The following is a 20171-nucleotide window of genomic DNA, read 5'->3' on the forward strand; positions in this document are numbered from 1 at the left end:
TGCTCTCTCTTTTTCCCCTGTATGCCTGGCTATAAGTAAGGGTAAGCCCAAATTCTTGGTACAACATTTGACTTTAGTTCATCGATTATTATAGATGAAGTTAGATTTACATTAGCCTTCTGCTGAACAACTAATGTATCTTGTGCTGAGTGTGCATGCTCATTATATAATGATGTTACCCTCAATACAGGACTTGTTTCAGAAATGGCATATGCACTCACTCTCCATTTGCACCCGTCTACCTTGTACTTTACAATAACTTTTTTTGTGTTATTTTTCACAAAACTATAACAAAACTTATTTCCAATGCTAAACTTGTAAAGTACTTGTCTAAATTCTACAGCATTATGGAACATTTGCCCAGCTCCATAAAGCAAATCTTTTCATTTCAAAGCATTAAACTCGGGCAACGGTGCTGGTGCAGTGCTCATTGAAAGAGGTATCGATTCAGGTTCATGGTTGAGTTCATTCAAGCTAATTGAATACCCACCAATTTGTGACAATCTGCAATAACAAGCAAATATCCACCAATTAAATCACAATAATTCCCAAATGATGTTAAGTAAATATTACAACTTACCCCTCATGTGACTTGGTTACCATGTCTATATTAATAACATCATTGCCAACAATATAAACATAGGCAGTATTGTCATTGAAATCTATCAAATTAGCAATTGCTTCATCATCTTCAAGGTCAACTAATGTGTTCATTTCAGGTTTTATGGTATATTTCATCTCCAATATATTTGTTTCCAACCCAATACATAATCTTATAATTCTTTTCAACTTTTCGAGTGTTGTGCCTTCATTAATTGCTCTTCCTTTTGCCCTCCCACCTTCATAATGTATACTCCCATCTTGATTCTTCACCATTTGCCCTCCAATATGAAAATAACAATATACTCGTTTGGATGAAGAACTTGCCATCATCCACATATACCTGTTGAATATTAACATCAATATTATCTTTTCAAATCAACAAAGTTTAAAATTAATTATTTACAACTACCTTATCAATAATTTACAACAAAAATATCAGATTTTTACAACTAAAACATCACATATCTAATGGTGACATTGATCATACCTTATTAAGAAGTTTAACGCTAGTTGGCTTACAACTACTTTATTAGTAATTTACAACTAGTATTTTAACTTTTCACAACTCTAACTTCAAATATTTAATAATTCAACCAATTATGTATTTTCAGTAATTATGGGATTATTCACAGAAATTTTGTTCTTTGTAACTTTTTTCGCTATAATTGAACTCTGTTTCTTTGTTTTTTTTTTACATTGATCCAGCAGAGCAAATGTTCAAATCTTTTTATATCTAGCAAATTTGATAAGAAGTTTGAATATTGAACAGTGAAAACTAAGGCTTACAGTAATGGAAACGTAAATTAAATAATGAAAACGCAGAGCAATTACAGCACCAAGGGAAAGAATCGAGATTACAATTGACTGTGATGATTAATGATGATAGATTCTGCCCTAGCAATTCCCAACGAAGAGAGCGAGCGATGGTTAGAGCAGAACACGAATGAAGGAGAAGAACAGAATAGATAGAATGAACGAAGCACAATAGACGAATTGATGAAGGAGAAGAATAGTAGCGGCAATGCAATGACGTGAGAGACTGAGTATAATGGTTAATTTAGGTAAAGGGATATTTTTGTCATTGTAACCTATTAAATAGGGATAGTATTGCATTTATGCACATATTACAAATTACACTCAAGTCCCACAAAATTTAGTTATAATTTTTCAATTTCGCAGGACTTATTGTTAAATAAGTTGCTTTTATGAGCCCTATTCATAATTTTCCCTAATTTTAATGTAATAAACGATAAGTTTTTAGAAAATTTAATTTATGATAAGGCATTTTTATTGTATTTTTATGAAGTTTGGGAGATACTTATCAACATAGTTTGGTGGCTTAAAGGTAGTATCCATGGATGTTTACCTTCAGGTTCTAGGCTCAAATTCTCATGAGACGCTCATGGTCTGGTCTGGTTCTAGTATAATCTAAGGCTTTAAGGACCGAACTGATCTCCTAGAACTAGGAGATTGGTTTCATTCTTATCTAGTATCTCACTTTATTTTTTTTTCATTTTTCATTTATGAGAGATAACAATTTATTTTGACATAATAAACTCAATTAACATAATAAAATTACTTATAGTAATATAAAATTTATCACAACAATAATTACAAATTCACAATAATCTCCAACAACAATAAAAAATATTTTAGTTATAATATAAATGATTTAAATTAAATAACCTTTAACAATATTAAACAACTTCAATATATTTAAAGTTCATTACATCAAGTTAATAACAAATTTTATTAATAAAAAGAAAAAATTGAGGTTAGTCAATATTAAAATTTTGTTTAATGTTCACTGCTTCACAAGTATAAATACAAAAAATTATTAATTATTATTATAAATTAATTTATTATAATAATAATTAGTTGTAATTATACTAAATAAATTTATAGGATTGAATCGGTGACTTAGATGTTTGATCTTTTATACAGTTAAGAAAGAGTTTGATCTTTTTAATTTTAAAAAATTAATTTTTTATCCAGACTGTATAGAATTGAGTTTGTCTGGATGGAATTCGACTGAACTGGAATACTTTTGCTCCGCCTACTTCGGCATTCATCTATGCGTCCGGTACCAGCTGAAAAAAAGAGTTGCGAAAACCCTCATCCTCCGTCCTTCTTGGTTTCCAGAGTGTTAGCCGGCGTGGGTGGTTCGTTCGCTGCGATCCGCCGCTACTAGGGGTCCAACTTGTCCTCTCTTGGTCCTGTCTTCTCCGTCCTGTTTTGCCGTCGTCCTCTTCGCGTCGCATCGCCAGAACCTCTTCTCCCTTTTGGTCTGTTGTTTATCTGGTTTGAGGAAGCCTGTGGTTCTTCTCCCAATCCCGTGCCTTAAGTCGTCTGGTTTTTTTTCCCCTCCTCCTCGATTTTCTGCAGCTTCAATTTTTTTTAATCTAATTTGCTCTTTTGTGGCTGATCTTTTATAAGAAATTTTAAATTTCTCTCTTCCTTGTGTGATTTGTGTGTGTCTGAATGGTGGAGATTGTGATTCCTTGTTCTGCTGTTTCTGTGTGTTCGAATTGGAAGGAGGGCTTTGAACAAGCTGACATTTTTAGTCTAATGAGCAAAATGAGGATAGTGTGGATTTGAATTTTATTTGAGCTCAAATTGATTCTTGATGGGATATGGGTTGGAAAAGTATGAGAAATCTGAATATGATGCTGAAAATTTTTGAGCAAATAATTGATAGACAAGAGACTCCACTGTATGAATCAGAAGTTGATGCACATTAGGTGTTTGTTGAAAGGTCTGAGAGGATTATATCTCATTGAAATAATTAGTTATGGCTAAAGTAATATGAAGGAAAAAATGGTGATAAAGGATGATGCTTGGAGAACCTTTAAAATATGAATTTTGGTTTTTTCCCCCCTGAATTTAACTAGTTATTATGTTAAAAAAAATGAAAATGAAAATGAAAATTTGGAAGTTTGATAACTTTTGGGACACATCTATAATGACGGATGAAAGATTTGAGAATCTCGCCTTGTTTTTCTTTTTCAACAAACTAAATTGTAAGTTTTATAGTAATAGCTTCTACTGCATTAGACCTGTTTGCTGATGATGTGATTGATGAATGATTAATTAATTAAACATGCACTATTAAATTATGAGAGTAGGGCAGCGGAAGCGTGGAGGGTTGCCTTGAACCATATGGGTTCTGATAGTAATGAAATGTTGTACTTTTTTTTTTTTAATTTGCCAGGCATTGAAATTTTCATTCTCTTGTTCTACAAGGAATCCTAATGAAATGCTTAAGAAGAAATTTTATATAATTAAGTATTATTCAGTTTCTTTATTGATATATAAGTGTTGGATATGTCACTAATACTTCATTAAACTCTCAGTGAAGAGTTATGTTGTTTAGATTTGGTTGGGTATTCATTCTTTTGAATTTCTTTGGTTCAATCATGTGCTGAATGACTTTGAGAATATCAAAAGATGTTATAACATAATTATGTTGTTTCCAAGTTGTTGATTTGCTCTTTAGTAGAAAGATAGTCATCTCTTGGCTCTTAGCATATCTAATTGTTAATTCATATTGTGGCATCGTGAGAAATGTCAGTCTATTGGGAAGTTTATTATACAATTACTTTTGAACTAAATGCAATGGTTGTTTTGACATTTATCTTGGTTTGAGCATGACAAGTTGAGTTTTGAAATTGAGATTTTTGCAAGTGTTTTTATAATGATAAAAATCCTTTTTATTTCTGGAAGAAAGTTTTACAAGCATATGAGAGTCTGTGGAGGAAAGTTTGGGAAAAATGCCTTATGGATATTGTTTAGATTTTTTTTTTAAATTTCTTATATGGAAGGAATGGTTTTTTGATATACCTAGGAATCCTTTTGGAGGGATCAAACACAGCACTTTTGTTATTCATGGCCTTCGAGCCGCATTTGTTATCTGTTGCTTTTGAGCCGCGTCTGTTTGGTGATTTACCCATATCGGCTGTGTGCCCATGACTAAAAATCCTGTGTTGTGTGGATTCCTCTAAGGGCACCTGTTTTTAAGAAAAATATTTTCTCTCTGAATTTTCTTTTTTTTTTTCTTTTTGAAAAAGGAATTCTTATTGTGAAATTTTTGGATAAGTTGATGCTAGATCTCTATTACAAAATCTATTTTGTTACTTTAATGAGTTTGAAAGTATGTTTCATACACTTATCCTCATTTTATATTGTGAGTATTGTGTCAATAAACATTTATCCTTGACCATGTTTATACATTTGAAGCGTTTTTAGATAATTTAAATTACCAAGTTATGGTTCTCACCTTAAGAAAATTAAACTTGATTTGCTATTATTTATCATTGATGTTTTAAATATTTTAATAATTAACCTTGGTATCATGTACTTATTAAATTGTTTGTATCTCAGATAATAGAAACTACCACCACCTTCATCTGCATTATAAAGTAGGTTTCCTTGTTGAATAATTGTAAAGTTCAATTTATGTTAAATTTGAATTATTGTCTTGTGGCATTTGATAGTTGTTCCAACCAACAGGCAAGATATCCTCCTCTTTATTTTTATTACTTATGGATTATAGATTGAAGAAGTAATTCTCTTATTATGTTTGAATTAGTTGTTTAATTGTTTTATTTTTTATTTTTTTTTGATTTACTCAAAATCTTTACGTAAAGTCATGAGTATTATTATGTTGTTTGATTTTATGCCACTGAGGTTTATAATTTTTCCCAACTGTAATTGGGAACATATATATTGATTAGACTTACAAAGCGAGGTTAACCTCGAATTTCATGCTGGTCATGCTAGGTATTTTGGGGCGTGACATATTATTAATCTTTTGTGCTAGTAAACATACTACATGTGTTAGTGTGTTTCTTGAAAAAAAAAAAATCTTGGTTTGGTTTTCATACCTGTGAGTTTATAATTTGTGATACTAAACACTATCTACCTGCTGGGTGCTGTAACCATAATATTATTGACTGTAAGCTGTGTGCTTAGTTGGTTCTTATGGGCGAAGCAAGTGAAAATACCTCTAAAGAAACTGCACGTGAACATGAAGTTACAGAAGACCAGACTTTCGAAGAACTAGGATTGGATGCACGCCTAGTTCATGCCTTACTCAAAAAGGGAGTGGAGAAACTCACTCCAATTCAACAGGTGGCCATTCCACTCATATTGGTGAGTCCTACTTCAATTTTGTTTACTATGAAGTTCTCTACAGCTGCTTCTAATATCTAAATCCTGCTGTTTGGTTTAATTGCAGTGTTTTTTTGATAACTTAATTTTTTTAGTTAATAGTTTTTTAATGGTATAGTTAATTATCTCCAGGAAGGTAAGGATGTGGTTGCTCGGGCAAAGACAGGTTCTGGCAAGACATTTGCATACCTTCTTCCATTGCTTCAAAAATTGTTTACTAATAATGTTCAAAGAAAGAAGCTATCACCCAATGCATTCATTCTTGTGCCAACTCGAGAACTATGTCAACAGGTCAATTAACTTCTTTCCAATTTGATTGCTTGCATCTTGTTCTTCTCTCCTCCTCTTCCATTTTGGGATCAGTTGCTCACCTTTTATTTGCATTTATTTTATCAGGTATACGCAGAGGTTTCCTCCCTTATAGAATTATGCAGAGTTCAGTTGAAAGCTGTGCAATTGACAAGCAATATGAAGGCTTCTGATCTGGTTAGTTTGCTTTCCTTTCATTTGTTGTCACTTCTCAGTGTTTGATTGTGCTATCAAAAGATGTATGGATTTCTATTTTCTAGCACCAATCTCTTAAAATTTTTGTTACTGTAAATGCTAGTGGATGACACCCTTTTTGCTCTAAATTGGTTGCAGCGGGCAGCAATGACTGGACCACCTGATGTATTGATTTCCACTCCTGCTTGCATTGCTAAATGCTTGTCCACTGACATACTTAAATCAACATCCATTAACAGTTCCCTTGAAACTCTAGTTCTTGATGAGGTGAGTTCAAATATAGGTTATTATTACTTTTGATTCTTAATTTAACTTTGCTTCCCTTTTTGGGACAATTAATTTGATTTTTTGTGTTAAATTATTTCTATACTGTGATTGACTTCTATAATGTGATGTTTATTATGATGTGTTTTGATACCTGCTATATTTTTCGGTTTGAAGGGTTGCTATAAATTGATTTGTTCATTTTATTTCACCAACATCATTTAAGAAGCCACTGAGTAAAGTTCAAGTCCTCCTCACTTCTTTTTGTGCTTGGTCAATAATTTATTTCCATGTGCTTTCAGGCAGATCTTCTGTTGTCATACGGCTATGAAAATGATATAAAAGCCTTTTCAGCTCATGTGCCTAGAAGTTGCCAATGTCTTCTAATGTCCGCAACATCAAGGTGAGTTATTTTTTCTGACTCTTCTGAGTTGTCTACTCAAGTGCTTTATGATGTCATGGGATGTCATTGCAGTATCTTTATTGGTTTTTCATCTTTGTTTCGATAAGTAAGAAAATATGAAACTAAGAAAGCCCTGAAAATTACTTTCCTGTGTTCTTTTGAACGCTTGAAGATTATCCATCTGTTAATAATGAGATTTGATCTGAGTAAACTGTAGTGGAAGTTTCTGAGTGGGACCATTCACAGACTGCAATTTTTAATTACTCTTTAATTGTATCATGACCTTGTGTTTTGTTTTCCTTGTAATTACAAATGCTTAAACCTTCCTGGTCTCATTTTAAAATGTATTGTCATCTGCAGTGCTGATGTTGACAAGCTAAAGAAGTTGATTCTGCACAATCCCTTTATTTTGACTTTGCCTGAACTAGGAAATCAGAAGGATGAGATTATCCCTAAAAATGTTCAACAATTTTGGGTAAGATTTGTTATAGCATTGGGCCGTCTTGTCTTCTTGATCATGTGGGAAACCTAGCTTATTTGCTGCTCCTGGAATATGACTGAATCAGCGTTTGACTGTTGGCTGGCTTGCTGTGATGAAGTTAATAGATAGCTGAGATCATCTCCTTCTCCCTCTCTCTCTCTCTATATATATATATATAACTTAGCTTACTCCACTATGTGGGATGATTAAAATTGTCTCGTAACTGAATTTACATCATATGGTACAAGTTGTCATTGGTCATTCATTTTCATTTTTTTAATTATTTCTATTTTTTTTTTTGGGGAGGGGTGAGAGTGATATTCTTCCTTAGGAAAGGCTAATGGTAGTGCCTTTACTGAGCTTGTTTTTTGAGATTCATATCTTGAGTGAAGATATTATCTACTGTTTCTGCATATGTCAATATTATCTCAATGAAAGATTAAGCTACTATTTTGCATTATCGATTCTTAAAACTTTTTATTTCCATTAATTCTTGTTTAATACTTATTTGATATATGCCTGTTGACCCTGATCAGACAATATTTCTTCATACATAAACAGCCTTTAATTGTTCTGATCAAGTATTTTGTCTCAGATCTCATGCCCTACCAGTGATAAGTTGCTTCACATCCTTGCCTTGTTGAAGTTGGAGCTGGTCCAAAAGAAAGTTCTAATATTTACCAATAGCATAGACATGAGTTTCAGATTGAAACTATTCTTGGAAAAGGTATGCCAGATTCTTTTCTTGCACCAAGTAAATTTTATTTGCTTTATCTTACCTGTTAACCTATACAATGGCTAATAAAGATTGTTCTTGTTCTCTGTCTGTCTTGTGTTGAAAATATCCTGGAAGTATCAAGAAGATGCTTGTGATTTTACTCTAGTGTTCTTTACATTTCTGTAGCTGCTTGTTAAATTCATGCTCACTGTTGTGGGCTTATTGTATTATTCATTTTCCTTCCCCTCTAATTTTGTCCTTTCTACTTCATCTTAGTTTGGGATCAAGTCTGCTGTTTTAAACGCTGAGTTGCCACAGAATTCTCGTCTTCATATTCTTGAGGTTTGCAATAAGATTAGATGAGCGAATTATTTTCTTTTCTCCTTGTACAATGGTTGTTATTATTCTTGTTTTAAATAGTTAGAACACTCTGGCATTGTACCATAGTTGGCTATATTATTATTCTTTATGGCTCTATTGTCTCACTCTTTTGTTCATAAATCTGGCTTTATCCAGGAATTCAATGCTGGCCTCTTTGATTATCTTATTGCAACTGATGACAGCCACATAAAGGAGAAGGATGAAGCAACTAAGCAAAGTAATGGTGAGTTGTGGCGGTCCAAAAAACATGTCAAGCAAAAACTAGATTCTGAATTTGGAGTTGTGAGGGGAATTGACTTTAAAAATGTGTACACGGTATGCAAGTTATCTTTCTCATGTGTTTGTGCGTGTCAGTGTTTGGTTTGCACATATTGGAACACTTCCATTATTTATTGCTCTAGAATATGCTGTTGACGTAAGAATTTTATCTGATTGTGATTTTTGGATTTTTTTTTATATCTGCTATTTTCGGAAACTGCAATCATTGCCAGGTTCATCTCTGTCATTCAGTTAATGCTTGCTGATGTTTATTGACAGGTTATGAACTTAGAAATGCCTCAAAGTGTTGCAGGATATGTCCATCGAATAGGACGTACTGGAAGAGCATACAATTCAGGCTCTTCTATATCTTTGGTGAGTTTCAGACAAACAAAATCTTCCTACCTGAGGGAATTTTAGATTTGGATTCAATTTTGCTTTGCAGCCTCTGTTTTGGTTAATAATGCAAGGGAGATCCAATGTAGTTTTGACCAGCAAAAAGCTGGGTCATGATTTACATTATATTTGTGATAAAAGGGTTCATGACTGTCCTGTCAATCTAATTTTTCATGTCTTTACAGGTTTCTCCTGATGAGATGGAAACTTTGGATGAAATAAAATCTTTTGTTGGGGATGATGAAAGCAATGGTTCAAGCACAATTGCTGAATTTCCATTGCTCACTAAGAATGCTGTGGAATCTTTACGTTATCGGGCTGAGGTGAATTAGTCATTTACCTTTTTTCCTTGCAGAAAGTCTGTCATGATTTTTTATTACATTTTTTATTAGCATGAAATCGGAGAATATTCCTTCGTTTATTATTACTCTTGACTTTCATTTAGATGCTTCTACTCTAACAATTTGTGTGAAATTGAAGTATTTTATCTTGCACGTTATCAATATAAAATTTTAAAAATATAAAAAGCTGTACAAGTTCACAAACAGTGTGGCTTATATTGAGTTCTACTTCTATGTAAATGCACGGAACTAACTATTGATGCTTTCATAGTTTGTCACCCAAGAACATTGAAACACACAAATTTTAATTATGAAATACCAAGTCAGCTGTCCTTCCATGTATCCTCTACCATAAATGTTAATTCTTTGTGCTAAGATGTATTGGATAGTGCTTGCCCCATCTGCCTGGCCTTTTCTTTTATATATAGAGGAGATGCATAGTATGGATATATATTGGGCGTTAATGGCTGTTTTAGGCAGTTAATAATTGATAGAGTGGATTTCTTTTGCAGGATGTTGCAAAGAGTGTGACAAAAATTGCGGTTCGTGAATCACGAGCCCAGGATTTGAGGAATGAAATTCTCAACTCTGAAAAGTGAGTTCTTAACTAATAACATTTTATACGCTGGAGAAATGTATGTATCTCCTATCTGTACATTTAATTGCCTTTCTGATCTATTCCTGCACATCTCCTGTAGACTGAAGGCACACTTTGAATCTAATCCAAGGGACCTAGGTAATGAAATTAGTTTATTGAAGTGTCAACACTTGCTGGCTGATTTGTTTGCACTCGGAGAAGTGTAGTCTTGAAATATTGACATGTATATGTGCAGATTTATTGAAGCATGACAAAGTTTTGAGCAAAAATGCCCCGCCGGCACACCTACGTGATGTGCCAGACTACCTAGTTGACAAAACAACGAAAGAGGCAAGGGAAATGGTCAAGCTTGCAAGGGAAGCAATGGGAAATAATAATCGATCCCGGGGATCCAGGAGGAAGAAGTTCAGAAAAGGTGGAGACCCTCTCAAGGCTATATCTGCCAAGGTAGTCTTTTTAATTTCTTCTTAAATAACAAAAGCCCCCTTTGGTAGCCAGAAAGGAATTGAAGAAATCCCATTCCAGAACCCAAAAGTGAAGATACAAAATTTGAATGGAAACTGATACTGCGTTAATTAAATGTTAAAGATACAAAAACAATTACAAGATGGAAACAATTAGGACCTCTCATCATCCGCTGCCTCCGATATCCAAGGTGGTGGTTGATTGAAGGTGCAAAGGAATCTATCCATATTATATATTTTTTTATAATTATTCTTCAAGGACATTACTTGATCATCTCAGAATAGAGTACATTATGCATCAACAAAGATATTTTTCTAATTCTATTATTTTTTTTTTAATTTTTTTTAAAAGAAAATTAATCATTTTTTCCTATACTTTTGACTCAATTGTAATTCAACTTTAAGTCGGTATAACTCAATCCCTATAATTTTATTTATTTAAAATGTTGGCCCTTATATTTTATAAAATAAAATTATAAAGAATAAAGATATTATTAAAGCTTAGGGACTAATATTTTAAATGGCTAAAACTATAGGGATTGAGTGGTAATAAGTTAAAGTTTTGAGATTGAGTTATAACTGAGTTAAATTATAAGGACCAAGTTGGACCCAAATTAAAGCTAAGTACAGGGACCAACTGATCAATTTTTCCTTTATTTTATTCCATTATGAAATGTGAGGAAGAAAAAAAAAATGTTGCCTTGGTGTAGTTGTTGACAGAGTTTGATCAAATTTGGACCTAGGTATCAAAAAGACCACACAAAGGAGATGGACATAAACGCAGGAAGAAAAATGAAGTTTGATTAGCATGGTTCTTCAACAAAGCCTATAGCCTCCTGGATTGCGTTTGGGAGGCTCCACAATTTTGTACCCATCATCTTCATTGATTCAATCATCTTTTTTTATGGAATGAAATTTGAAAATGCCATGTGTGTCTGTATGTTGCACAAGCACCGCGTTGCTCAGTGCTCTATGCAGAGAGGCATGCAAATGCGAGGCACTTTTTGTGGTACTTGCGGAGCAGGTAAGTGGTGCTTGTTGAGAATGTGTTGCTTATTTTTGTAGTTGTTTCTTTTTTCTTTCTTTCTCAAATAGAGATTAAATGTATTCTGGTTTAACAAGAAGTCTGATCTCCCGTTAGGTGATGTCACATGATATTATTATGTTCTATGAACACTTGAGTTATTCATCAATAGATACCATCCCATAACTTCAAATGTTGTTTTTGTTTCCTCTTCTATTCATATAGCGGAAAACCATTTACTTAACCCTTTTCGCTAGCATTTAAAAAAAAAAAAAAACAAGAGAAAAAAGGTAAAGAGGGCTGGTTGTTTTCAGCTCTTGTTAAAAAAGGGCTGGCTCTTGAAGGTTATGGTCAGCCCCTATTTTTTATAAAAAGAAATCTTTTAATGTTATATTTTTATTCAACTCTAAATTTTTAAGGTACTTTTATGTCCCGCTTGTAGTGAATTGGAGGTCTGGCCGAAAAAAAAACAAAAACAAAAGAATTGGAGGGATAGAATTGGAAATGAATGTAGAATCTATAATTTTGTGTTTGGTTTGCATAGAGTTTTCTCAGGAAAACCACCACCACCACTGCGTTTGCCTTTAGACGTTAGTTCCATTTACGATCGTGGATAGCTTCAAGAGCTTTCTCTATTTTTTGAAAGTGATATATATATATATATATATATATATATATTTAAACTTGTATGATCACAAATAATATTAGATGCCTCTGTAATTTTTTAGGCGAAAGAGAAATGATTATTTTTTGAACCATCTAGCATGTATCTAATACATAAGTATCTCTTATCAATTTCATTAAATGAAATTTCGTTCTATCAAATGGTTCTTTTATTAGATTAATACTTTGAAGCATGATCTTCTTTATCACCAAATTTTAGAGTGAAGTGTGAAGAAATGAAAGCGACATGCTGTGCTATAAAATGTTAAAACTATGCTATAAATATTTTGGCATTGTATTATTTAACTCGTTTTTTGTAATAATAATTACTTTCACATCGATTAAAAAAATTAGGTCAGTAAGTTATTTGTATAAAATGTGTTTTTCTTAAAAAATATTCTCCTTTTTAATCATTTACATTGGATATTATCAACATAATTTATACATCATACATGAATATAATTATAGGGATGATTTAGAGGGAAAAAATAGTAAATATGGGAGATAAAAGGGATCGAGGTGTCCTAAACTAGTTCCTATATATAGGACCAAGAAAAAAATTCAACAAGAATCAATACTAATTTATGATTTGATTATTGTAAAATATTATTGTACACATTCTGAAAGAAAGAACAACTTCCACCACTGATCAATCTTATATATATCTATATATATATATATATGTATGTATGTATATAAGTAAAATCGCAAGTTTATGTCTGGAGGCGTCATGTGTCCTTATGTCTGGAGGCGCCATGTGTCCTTCATTTCTTTTGCTTTTTGTTTCATCCAAAAATAACTAACCTCTCAAATTTGAAATGAACCCATAAGATTTTAAATTTCATATACAAAATTTGAAATTTAATATATTTTCAAATTTTTTAATATTGCTTCTGTATTTTTAGATTTCACAATCACCCATGATCATGATAACTTCCCATTATATATAGATTTATATCGCTCAACAGCTTTTGTAATTTTTAAATGAACATATTTAAATGAATATTTTTAAAACTACCAAGTGCCTCATCAGAATCAACTAAGCTTAATATTAAAAAGATAACAGAAATAAAAAGAAATGATTATTATAAACATTAGCAGTTATCCAAATAAATTAATTTCATAGAATTAATTCAAATTTAAAAACGAAATCAATGTATTTAAATTAATTTCATTTTCATAATAAAAATCTGGCATTTAAAGTTTAAGTTTCTAAAGTTTTATTTATTTTACGAAATATGTAAATTTAAATATAATTTTAAATATAATTTTTAAAATTATATTTAGTTTACAAAATACATAAATTTAAATAAAAATTTAAAATAACCACCCACAAGATGGAAAATGGTCGTGGGTCTTGGAATTACCATAAATTATATTCAATTAATATTTTATTTTAAAAAAGATACAACGATTAACAAATTTGCCAATATAATAACTGTTTTAATATTGAATTTAGATCATTTATTTAAACTATGGTTATGTCATCTAAATCCCTCATAATTTTTACTTTCATTATTAAATAATATATATTTTTTAAAATTAGTCATTTAAAGTTTAAATGCTTAAATCTTTAATTGTTACAAAATTTAAAATTTAAAACTTATGTGTCAAGTATGAATATTTAAATAGATATTTAAATGCGCATATTTAAATAGATATTTTTTAAACTATCCAAATGGCATATGAATATATATATATATACATACATATTTGACTCGTTCAGAATCAACTAAGCTTAGTATTAAAAATAAAAATAAAAAGAAGCTCAGTATTTATTCATTTCTCCAGAAAGCTGCTAATCATTCTTATGATATTGTGAGAGGGTGTTTTTTCCTTTTTGCTCAACGTGGCCGTCTTAGCTTGAGAATGATTTTTTTTTTTTTTTTGGCATTCTTTAAGCTCAAGACTTGAATGAAGAGACTAAGATACTATTTACCATCAGTCCCAAAGTTGAAACGGTAGGCTTTCAGTTTACGGTCAACCTGGATATTAGCATTTGCTAGAAACTAATGGAAATTTTATCAAAAACAAATAAACATATGGCAATTGGCTGGCCCAAAACAATTCAACCTGCTCCAGTTATAAATGCCGGTTCCCTTGGTACAAGAAGAAGCTAAAAAGGGGGAAAAACCCTAAATCACATCAGATTCTAGGGCCCCCCTAATTTGCATTCAGAAGCTCAATTTCACCACAAGAATGACAAACCTTGCAGATGATTCTCCCTCGCCTTCATGCTGCATCCCGTCACTATTGTCGCCTACCACTATCGAAGACCTGCCACTAGACTAGAGACATGACACTGATGAAGAGAAGACCCTCCTATACTGTGATGAAGTAGAAGAGAAACCATCCTCCCTCTTGTTCTACCTACTTCCAGGCTAATTCTCGGTCTATGACTAATAATCTAATAAGATCATATATTATATTTAATTAATATTTTATTTTTGAAAAAGATATAATGATTAAAAAATTTATAGAATATAATAACTATTTAAATATTGAATTTAGCTCATTTAAATAAAATATGTTTAAACTACAATTATGCCATCTAAATTTTACTTCAATTATTAGATAATATATATTTTTTTAAAATTAGTCATTTAATGTATGCCATGTGACTGTCAGTTGCCTCCCATACCTCCCTCTAACATGGTTATCTTCCTCAACTCAAGTTATCTCTCACAACCCACCTATTACAATTATCTCCAACGAACCCAAAAAGTGAGAGGTTATCATGAGTTTAGCTTTTTACAGTTGGTATATTTCACACAAACGGGCAATCTTATTTATGTTGGCCTTCTCTTGTTGCATTCAATACTCCAATGTTTCATATGGCAATCTTTCATGCCATATGAGATATTGATAGCACCCATAAATCAAAGTTCAAATAGTCCAATTATGGTTTGTGACTACTGCTAAGATACAAGATGATGATTCTGCTGTTGATATGATTTTTCAAGATGGATCGATATATGCTTTATCAATTACATATAACAATTTATAAATATTAAATATATATTTTTGACTAAAAATATTGTGATATATCAATTTTAATTAATATTAATATATCATAATTAATATTAATATATTAATATTAAAAATGTATTTTTTGTCAAAAATTGCTACCGTTTCAATTCTTCATTCCTTCATTCTAACCCACTAGCTTCCTTTCTCTTTGTGGGTCGTGCATGCAAAAAGGACTACATATGAGTATGTCATTTTCTCTGTTTTCAATGTTTGCGTATGTTTCTTTTTACGTCCATTTATTTCAATTTTATTTCACTATTTGTAATCAATTCAAAAGAACATTTATTTCTTTATTCTCACTCATGAAAATGAGTTCATTTGTTTTATTTCTTATCATGTGGGTTTCTAACAATTAATAATATATTTTTGGACACATGGAGGTTGCAGGCCGTGAACATTGGTGCGGGTGAAGAACCCTCCCATTTGTCTAACAAGACAATTTTAAAAAACAAGGATGACATTTTGAAATGTGAAGATATGGAAAATATAGATGACCTTCAAGATGGTCCCATTGTAAATTGAACATCATTTATTAGTCTTCTAATTAGATAAAAATTGTTACAACATTGTTTTAATTAAATATGTGATTCTAGGATGCTGAAGTTATAACATTGGCTATTATAGCTAGTGTGGACCTAGAATGTGGATTGTATTATAATGGATGCAACACTTATGCTAAAAAAGCTCTTTCTGATGGAGACTCTTTTTTCTATGATAAATGCCAGAAAAAGATTTCTCATGTGATTTCTCGATATATATGTAGCATATATTAGATTTTCATTTCATATATTGATGTAAATGTATGTAATTCTGATTTAACGTTACTTTGCCTGTAATTTTTCAAGATACCATCTACCTTGTCATGTCCTAGATTCTTTTGGGTCAGCTGATTTAGTGACATTTGATCGTGAAGTTTTTGAATTTTTGAAAATTTCAGCTAAAAATTTTACAGATAAAGTTGAAAATGTGAGTCATGTTATTGTGCTTTGAAACTTCTTTTTGAAATTGTTATATTTCTTTTTTGAGTTGTGTGTTCAATTATAATAGATTACTCATATTACCTTTTCTTATAAGGTTACTAGTGAGAGTTATCGAAAGACTTTCTTAATGGATCAGCTTGTGGGTGTGTGGTAATTGGGATGATTAATAATGAGGATATCATTAAATTATATTTTCAAGAATTGGGAAAGATAGGATACCCTACCAAAGATGTGGCTTCTGAAGAGGAATTGTTCTTTTTTAATACATGCAAATTCTTGGGTTCTTTGTTATGTTCACTGCTTATTCATTTTTATTGATATTATGCTATGGCATTTTATTTGCACGAGTTAGAGTTGTTTATGAAAGATTTTGAATGTGAAACTTTATCATATCACACTCCCATTAATGTGATCAAAGTTGGATCTTTAAATGAAGTAGAAGATAAGCCAGCACCTAAAGCTAATATATGTCCTTTAAAAAAGAAAATAACTTTAGCAAGTCTTACTTCCATTAGTATGGCCAAAGTTAGATCCTCAAATGAATTAGAAAAAGATTATCTGGCTCTTAAAGCTAATAGATGTCCTTTGAAGAAGAAAATAACTTCATCAAATCCCACTCCCATTATGGTTGAAGATGGGCCTTCAAATGAAGTAGAGAAAGAGGAGCCAACAACTGAAGCTAAGAGATTTCCTTTAAAAGAGAAAATCAAGGTGAAGTGTGATATTGAAGATGGACAATATTTTTTTATATTAAATTTTATTTTATTTTTGTTTAGCATTTAGAGTTATAATGTTATCTGCTTTATGTAATTATGTTGTTACTGTCTAATTTTAATTTGAAGTTTTTAATTATTTACTTCTACAAATTTTGACACCATGCATCACTTACTTCCCTCTTCAAAACTTCCTCACTTCGTCCATTCTATTTTCACGAAAACTCATGTCTATGGTATACCATCTCTTTGATTTTGATATATTTTTTATTTTACATGGCAAAATGGAGTTATTTTGGCCATGTATTGCCTTATCTGAAGTCTCTTATATTTTTTTTCTTATCACATTACTTGCTTCTATTTAACTTTTATAATTCTATAAAATCATCCAATTGGTGCTAATCACCTCTAATATAATGTGGATCATTCAGATCTAATTTGGAATCAAAATAAATGCATTTAAAATATAATTCAATCACTCCAAAGTAAGAAATGTCATTATTTTTAGAGAGAATTACAACCAGATCCTACACAAAAAAATTAATTATTACAAGATTCATTAATAATTAAATCAAACTGTATTGTGTTGTCAATACAGCTTAGTTTAGTTATCAATGAACCTTACAGTAATTAATTTTTTTGTATGGAACTTCAATGTAATTCTCCATTATTATACAAAAAATGCATGTTCTTTTACTTATATATCATGCAATAATTTATAAAATTCACATTGATCTACAAGCTTATTATTTAATATAGCATTATTGCTAATCACGCCCAATAGTCTCACACCCCATGCATCGCGCGGGTTACACACTAGTTACAATGAGAAAAACAGAAACCACTAATTTCGTATAGAACAATGCGCTTCACACTTATTTCAAATACATGGGTCTCTGTGTGTGTGTGTGTGTGTATATATTGGACAAACTATTCATAATCTACGAACGACATAATTTAGCACCGTTCCTCATCTTCCAGAAACTTTAACTTAGATTCAGAGACAGCAACCTGCAAGTCAATGAAAATAAATAACACCTCATGGAAAGTAATAATCTTAATCTTGTTTGGGATCATATATAGATTAATTAAATTTATCCATATCCATAGAAAAGTAAAGATACATGTTTGAGAATTCTATTGCTCATAGGTGTCTTCTATTGAAAGTAAGTTTGTTGGAGGCACGCTAGAGAATTAAATGTTTGAGAATTTTAATATTGCCATATCTTCAACTCTTTATGCTCTTGTGCATGCACGTGTAGGCGAAAGATTATGCGTGAGAGAGATTAGTGATTTTTTAGGAAGCATATAATAATAGCAAATATTTCGCATGTGAGAAATTTGTTCACCTGAACATTAATACGAGTTTATCAAAACTCAATATAAAAAAAATCAAAATCTAAGCATGTTTGAGATAAAACAGGAAATCAAGCCCACAATAGTGTTTCACAGTTCTCACTCATTGATAAGATGAGGAAATAATTGTCATTTAAGTTGTTAGGATAGGAAACAAGCACCTGAAAATGGGAGAGAGAGTAGAATGTCATTATATTTTAACTCAAAACTCCAATCTTCCTCTCAAATGTGGTCCACAAGCTCCCTATATTAAAAACGCTCCTAACACCAAAATCAAATGGTATGGTGCATGGAAGTCCTTGCTCCATTCAGGATCAAACTCATCTTAAATTTCAAATGTGTGCAATACGGGTTTCCAACTCCTAACTAAGTAAAACCAGGTCTAATATCACTTATTAGCAATGAGAAGTGACTACTTGAAAATGGGAGAGAAAAAAATGGGTAAAAAAAATATCAAAATGATACCGCATTTTAACTCAATTTTAAGATTTAAATTTAAAAATCTATATTATCATATATTTAATTATTAAATCTAACTTTATCCACCGTAAAACTTTTCACATCGACTCAAGTTCATTATATAATTGTGTAAAGTCCTTGATATTCTATCGTAGCACATATATGTTAGGTGATTGGGCCCAACCTCTTCACACAGTCCATCTCTTTTTTTGTAGCACTGTGCTATTGCAAAAGAGAGATAAAACCGTGTAATCTTTCAATGAATTTGAACATGCAAATTTATCAACGATAATTTTTTATTTTTAATAGAATACAATTTAAACTGTTCAAGTTGATTAACAACTAGGATTAACTAAAAGAGTCAATTTCACAAAAAAAAAAAAAATCAGAAACCCAGGTAAAACAACCATGGTCTTGAAAGGAGCCCTTGATCCTTACCTCAGTCTGGGAGAGGCGTCCAGTGACTGGTTTTGGTCATGCTCAAGACTTAGAACCTATTGACACAATTTCAGTCCAAAGTTTTGATACCATTGAACAAAAGAAAGACAAGAATCTAAGAATTTTTTTTTACCTGTTGCAATCTCTGGTTTTGTTCTTCTCTGAGTTTGATTTCCTGGATTGGCATTAATTTTGAACACAAGGAAAATGATACATTATAATTATGAAGACACAGACATTGATTAACAAGATAATTAATGACAAGAATCTAAAACCTGATTTAGTCTCTGGTTTTCCTCCAGGAGTTTGGCTTCCTTCATTGACATATCAAACCCATTATTCAAATACATGAGAGACATTATATATGTGCGTGTGAAGACAGACATTCAAATCAATATATATATATATATATATTCAGATAAATCTCTTGCAATCTGATAACTTGTTAATAGTGTTTGATTGAAGTGTATGTAACTCCTTAAGGACACATAAAAGATAACTATTTATATTGTTTTCTCTGACTCCATGCATACCAGAAAGTTATTTATGTTGTTTTTTGCCTCTTCAACTTACTGCCTCTCTTTTCTCTTTATTACATTCCCAAATTCCTCATTCACTGGAAAAGATAATTCCTCTTATTTAGGGCACATAAAAATACATATATTTTGATAATTCTGGCCTTAAATTCTAAATGCTTGCTTGCAAACACTTGATGAGAAACTAAAATATTTTTTTCAGAATAATGACCCCAAATATGATCAATAGTTTCTCATTATAACCAAGAGGAAAAGACTGAATAGGACGTTTTTGATAAAAAATGAAGTTAACACTAACCTTGTTCTTGAGAATACTGACCTCCTGCTCATAAAATTCATCCTGAAAGACATGAATTCTATCTGTTTTAAATAAATATATATATATATATAGG

General features: G+C 31.4%; 2 protein-coding genes across 6 annotated transcripts in view; one reads left to right on the forward strand and one right to left on the reverse strand.

The window, feature by feature from the left end:
* The first annotated feature begins 2636 nt into the window (after window positions 1–2636).
* LOC129285678 (DEAD-box ATP-dependent RNA helicase 16) lies at window positions 2637–11797 on the forward strand. 4 transcript variants are annotated; one of them, XM_054921451.1, is made up of 16 exons: window positions 2637–2955; window positions 5575–5754; window positions 5905–6063; window positions 6169–6258; window positions 6415–6543; window positions 6843–6943; window positions 7304–7418; window positions 8020–8151; window positions 8419–8484; window positions 8659–8838; window positions 9061–9156; window positions 9363–9500; window positions 10031–10113; window positions 10217–10254; window positions 10352–10563; window positions 11324–11797. In XM_054921451.1, the coding sequence occupies exons 2-16, from the start codon at window positions 5584–5586 to the stop codon at window positions 11381–11383; spliced, it is 1770 nt and encodes a 589-aa protein (XP_054777426.1). In that variant the 5' UTR covers window positions 2637–2955; window positions 5575–5583; the 3' UTR covers window positions 11384–11797. The 4 variants fall into 4 exon arrangements, with proteins under 4 accessions (XP_054777426.1, XP_054777428.1, XP_054777427.1 ...); XM_054921453.1 differs by having other exon boundaries at window positions 2637–2950; XM_054921452.1 differs by having other exon boundaries at window positions 2637–2921.
* Window positions 11798–17711: 5914 nt separating this feature from the next.
* Window positions 17712–20171, reverse strand: part of LOC129285682 (MADS-box protein SVP-like) — a 50954-nt gene continuing 48494 nt past the window's right edge. The window contains exons 6-11 of one of the 2 annotated variants that reach the window (XM_054921459.1): window positions 20078–20119; window positions 19519–19557; window positions 19377–19418; window positions 19244–19299; window positions 18508–18607; window positions 17712–18001 (exon numbers count right to left, since the gene is read on the reverse strand). In XM_054921459.1, coding sequence (XP_054777434.1) covers window positions 18544–18607; window positions 19244–19299; window positions 19377–19418; window positions 19519–19557; window positions 20078–20119 — 243 coding nt within the window. In that variant the 3' untranslated portion in view covers window positions 17712–18001; window positions 18508–18543. The remainder of the gene's footprint in view (window positions 18002–18507; window positions 18608–19243; window positions 19300–19376; window positions 19419–19518; window positions 19558–20077; window positions 20120–20171) is intronic. The other variant, XM_054921460.1, reaches the window with a different exon arrangement.

The sequence above is a fragment of the Prosopis cineraria genome, unplaced genomic scaffold, assembly GCF_029017545.1.
Source record: "Prosopis cineraria cultivar Desert tree isolate PC_DT_omini unplaced genomic scaffold, ASM2901754v1 PC11, whole genome shotgun sequence".
Taxonomy (NCBI): Eukaryota; Viridiplantae; Streptophyta; class Magnoliopsida; order Fabales; family Fabaceae; genus Prosopis; species Prosopis cineraria.

Coding starts and splice junctions, on each gene's coding strand:
- LOC129285678 (XM_054921451.1), top strand. CDS start 5,584: ATGGGCGAAGCAAGTGAAAATACCTCTAAAGAAACTGCACGTGAACAT. Junction 8,152..8,418: donor TGAAACTATTCTTGGAAAAG/GTATGCCAGATT, acceptor ACTTCATCTTAG/TTTGGGATCAAGTCTGCTGT. Junction 8,485..8,658: donor CTCGTCTTCATATTCTTGAG/GTTTGCAATAAG, acceptor GGCTTTATCCAG/GAATTCAATGCTGGCCTCTT.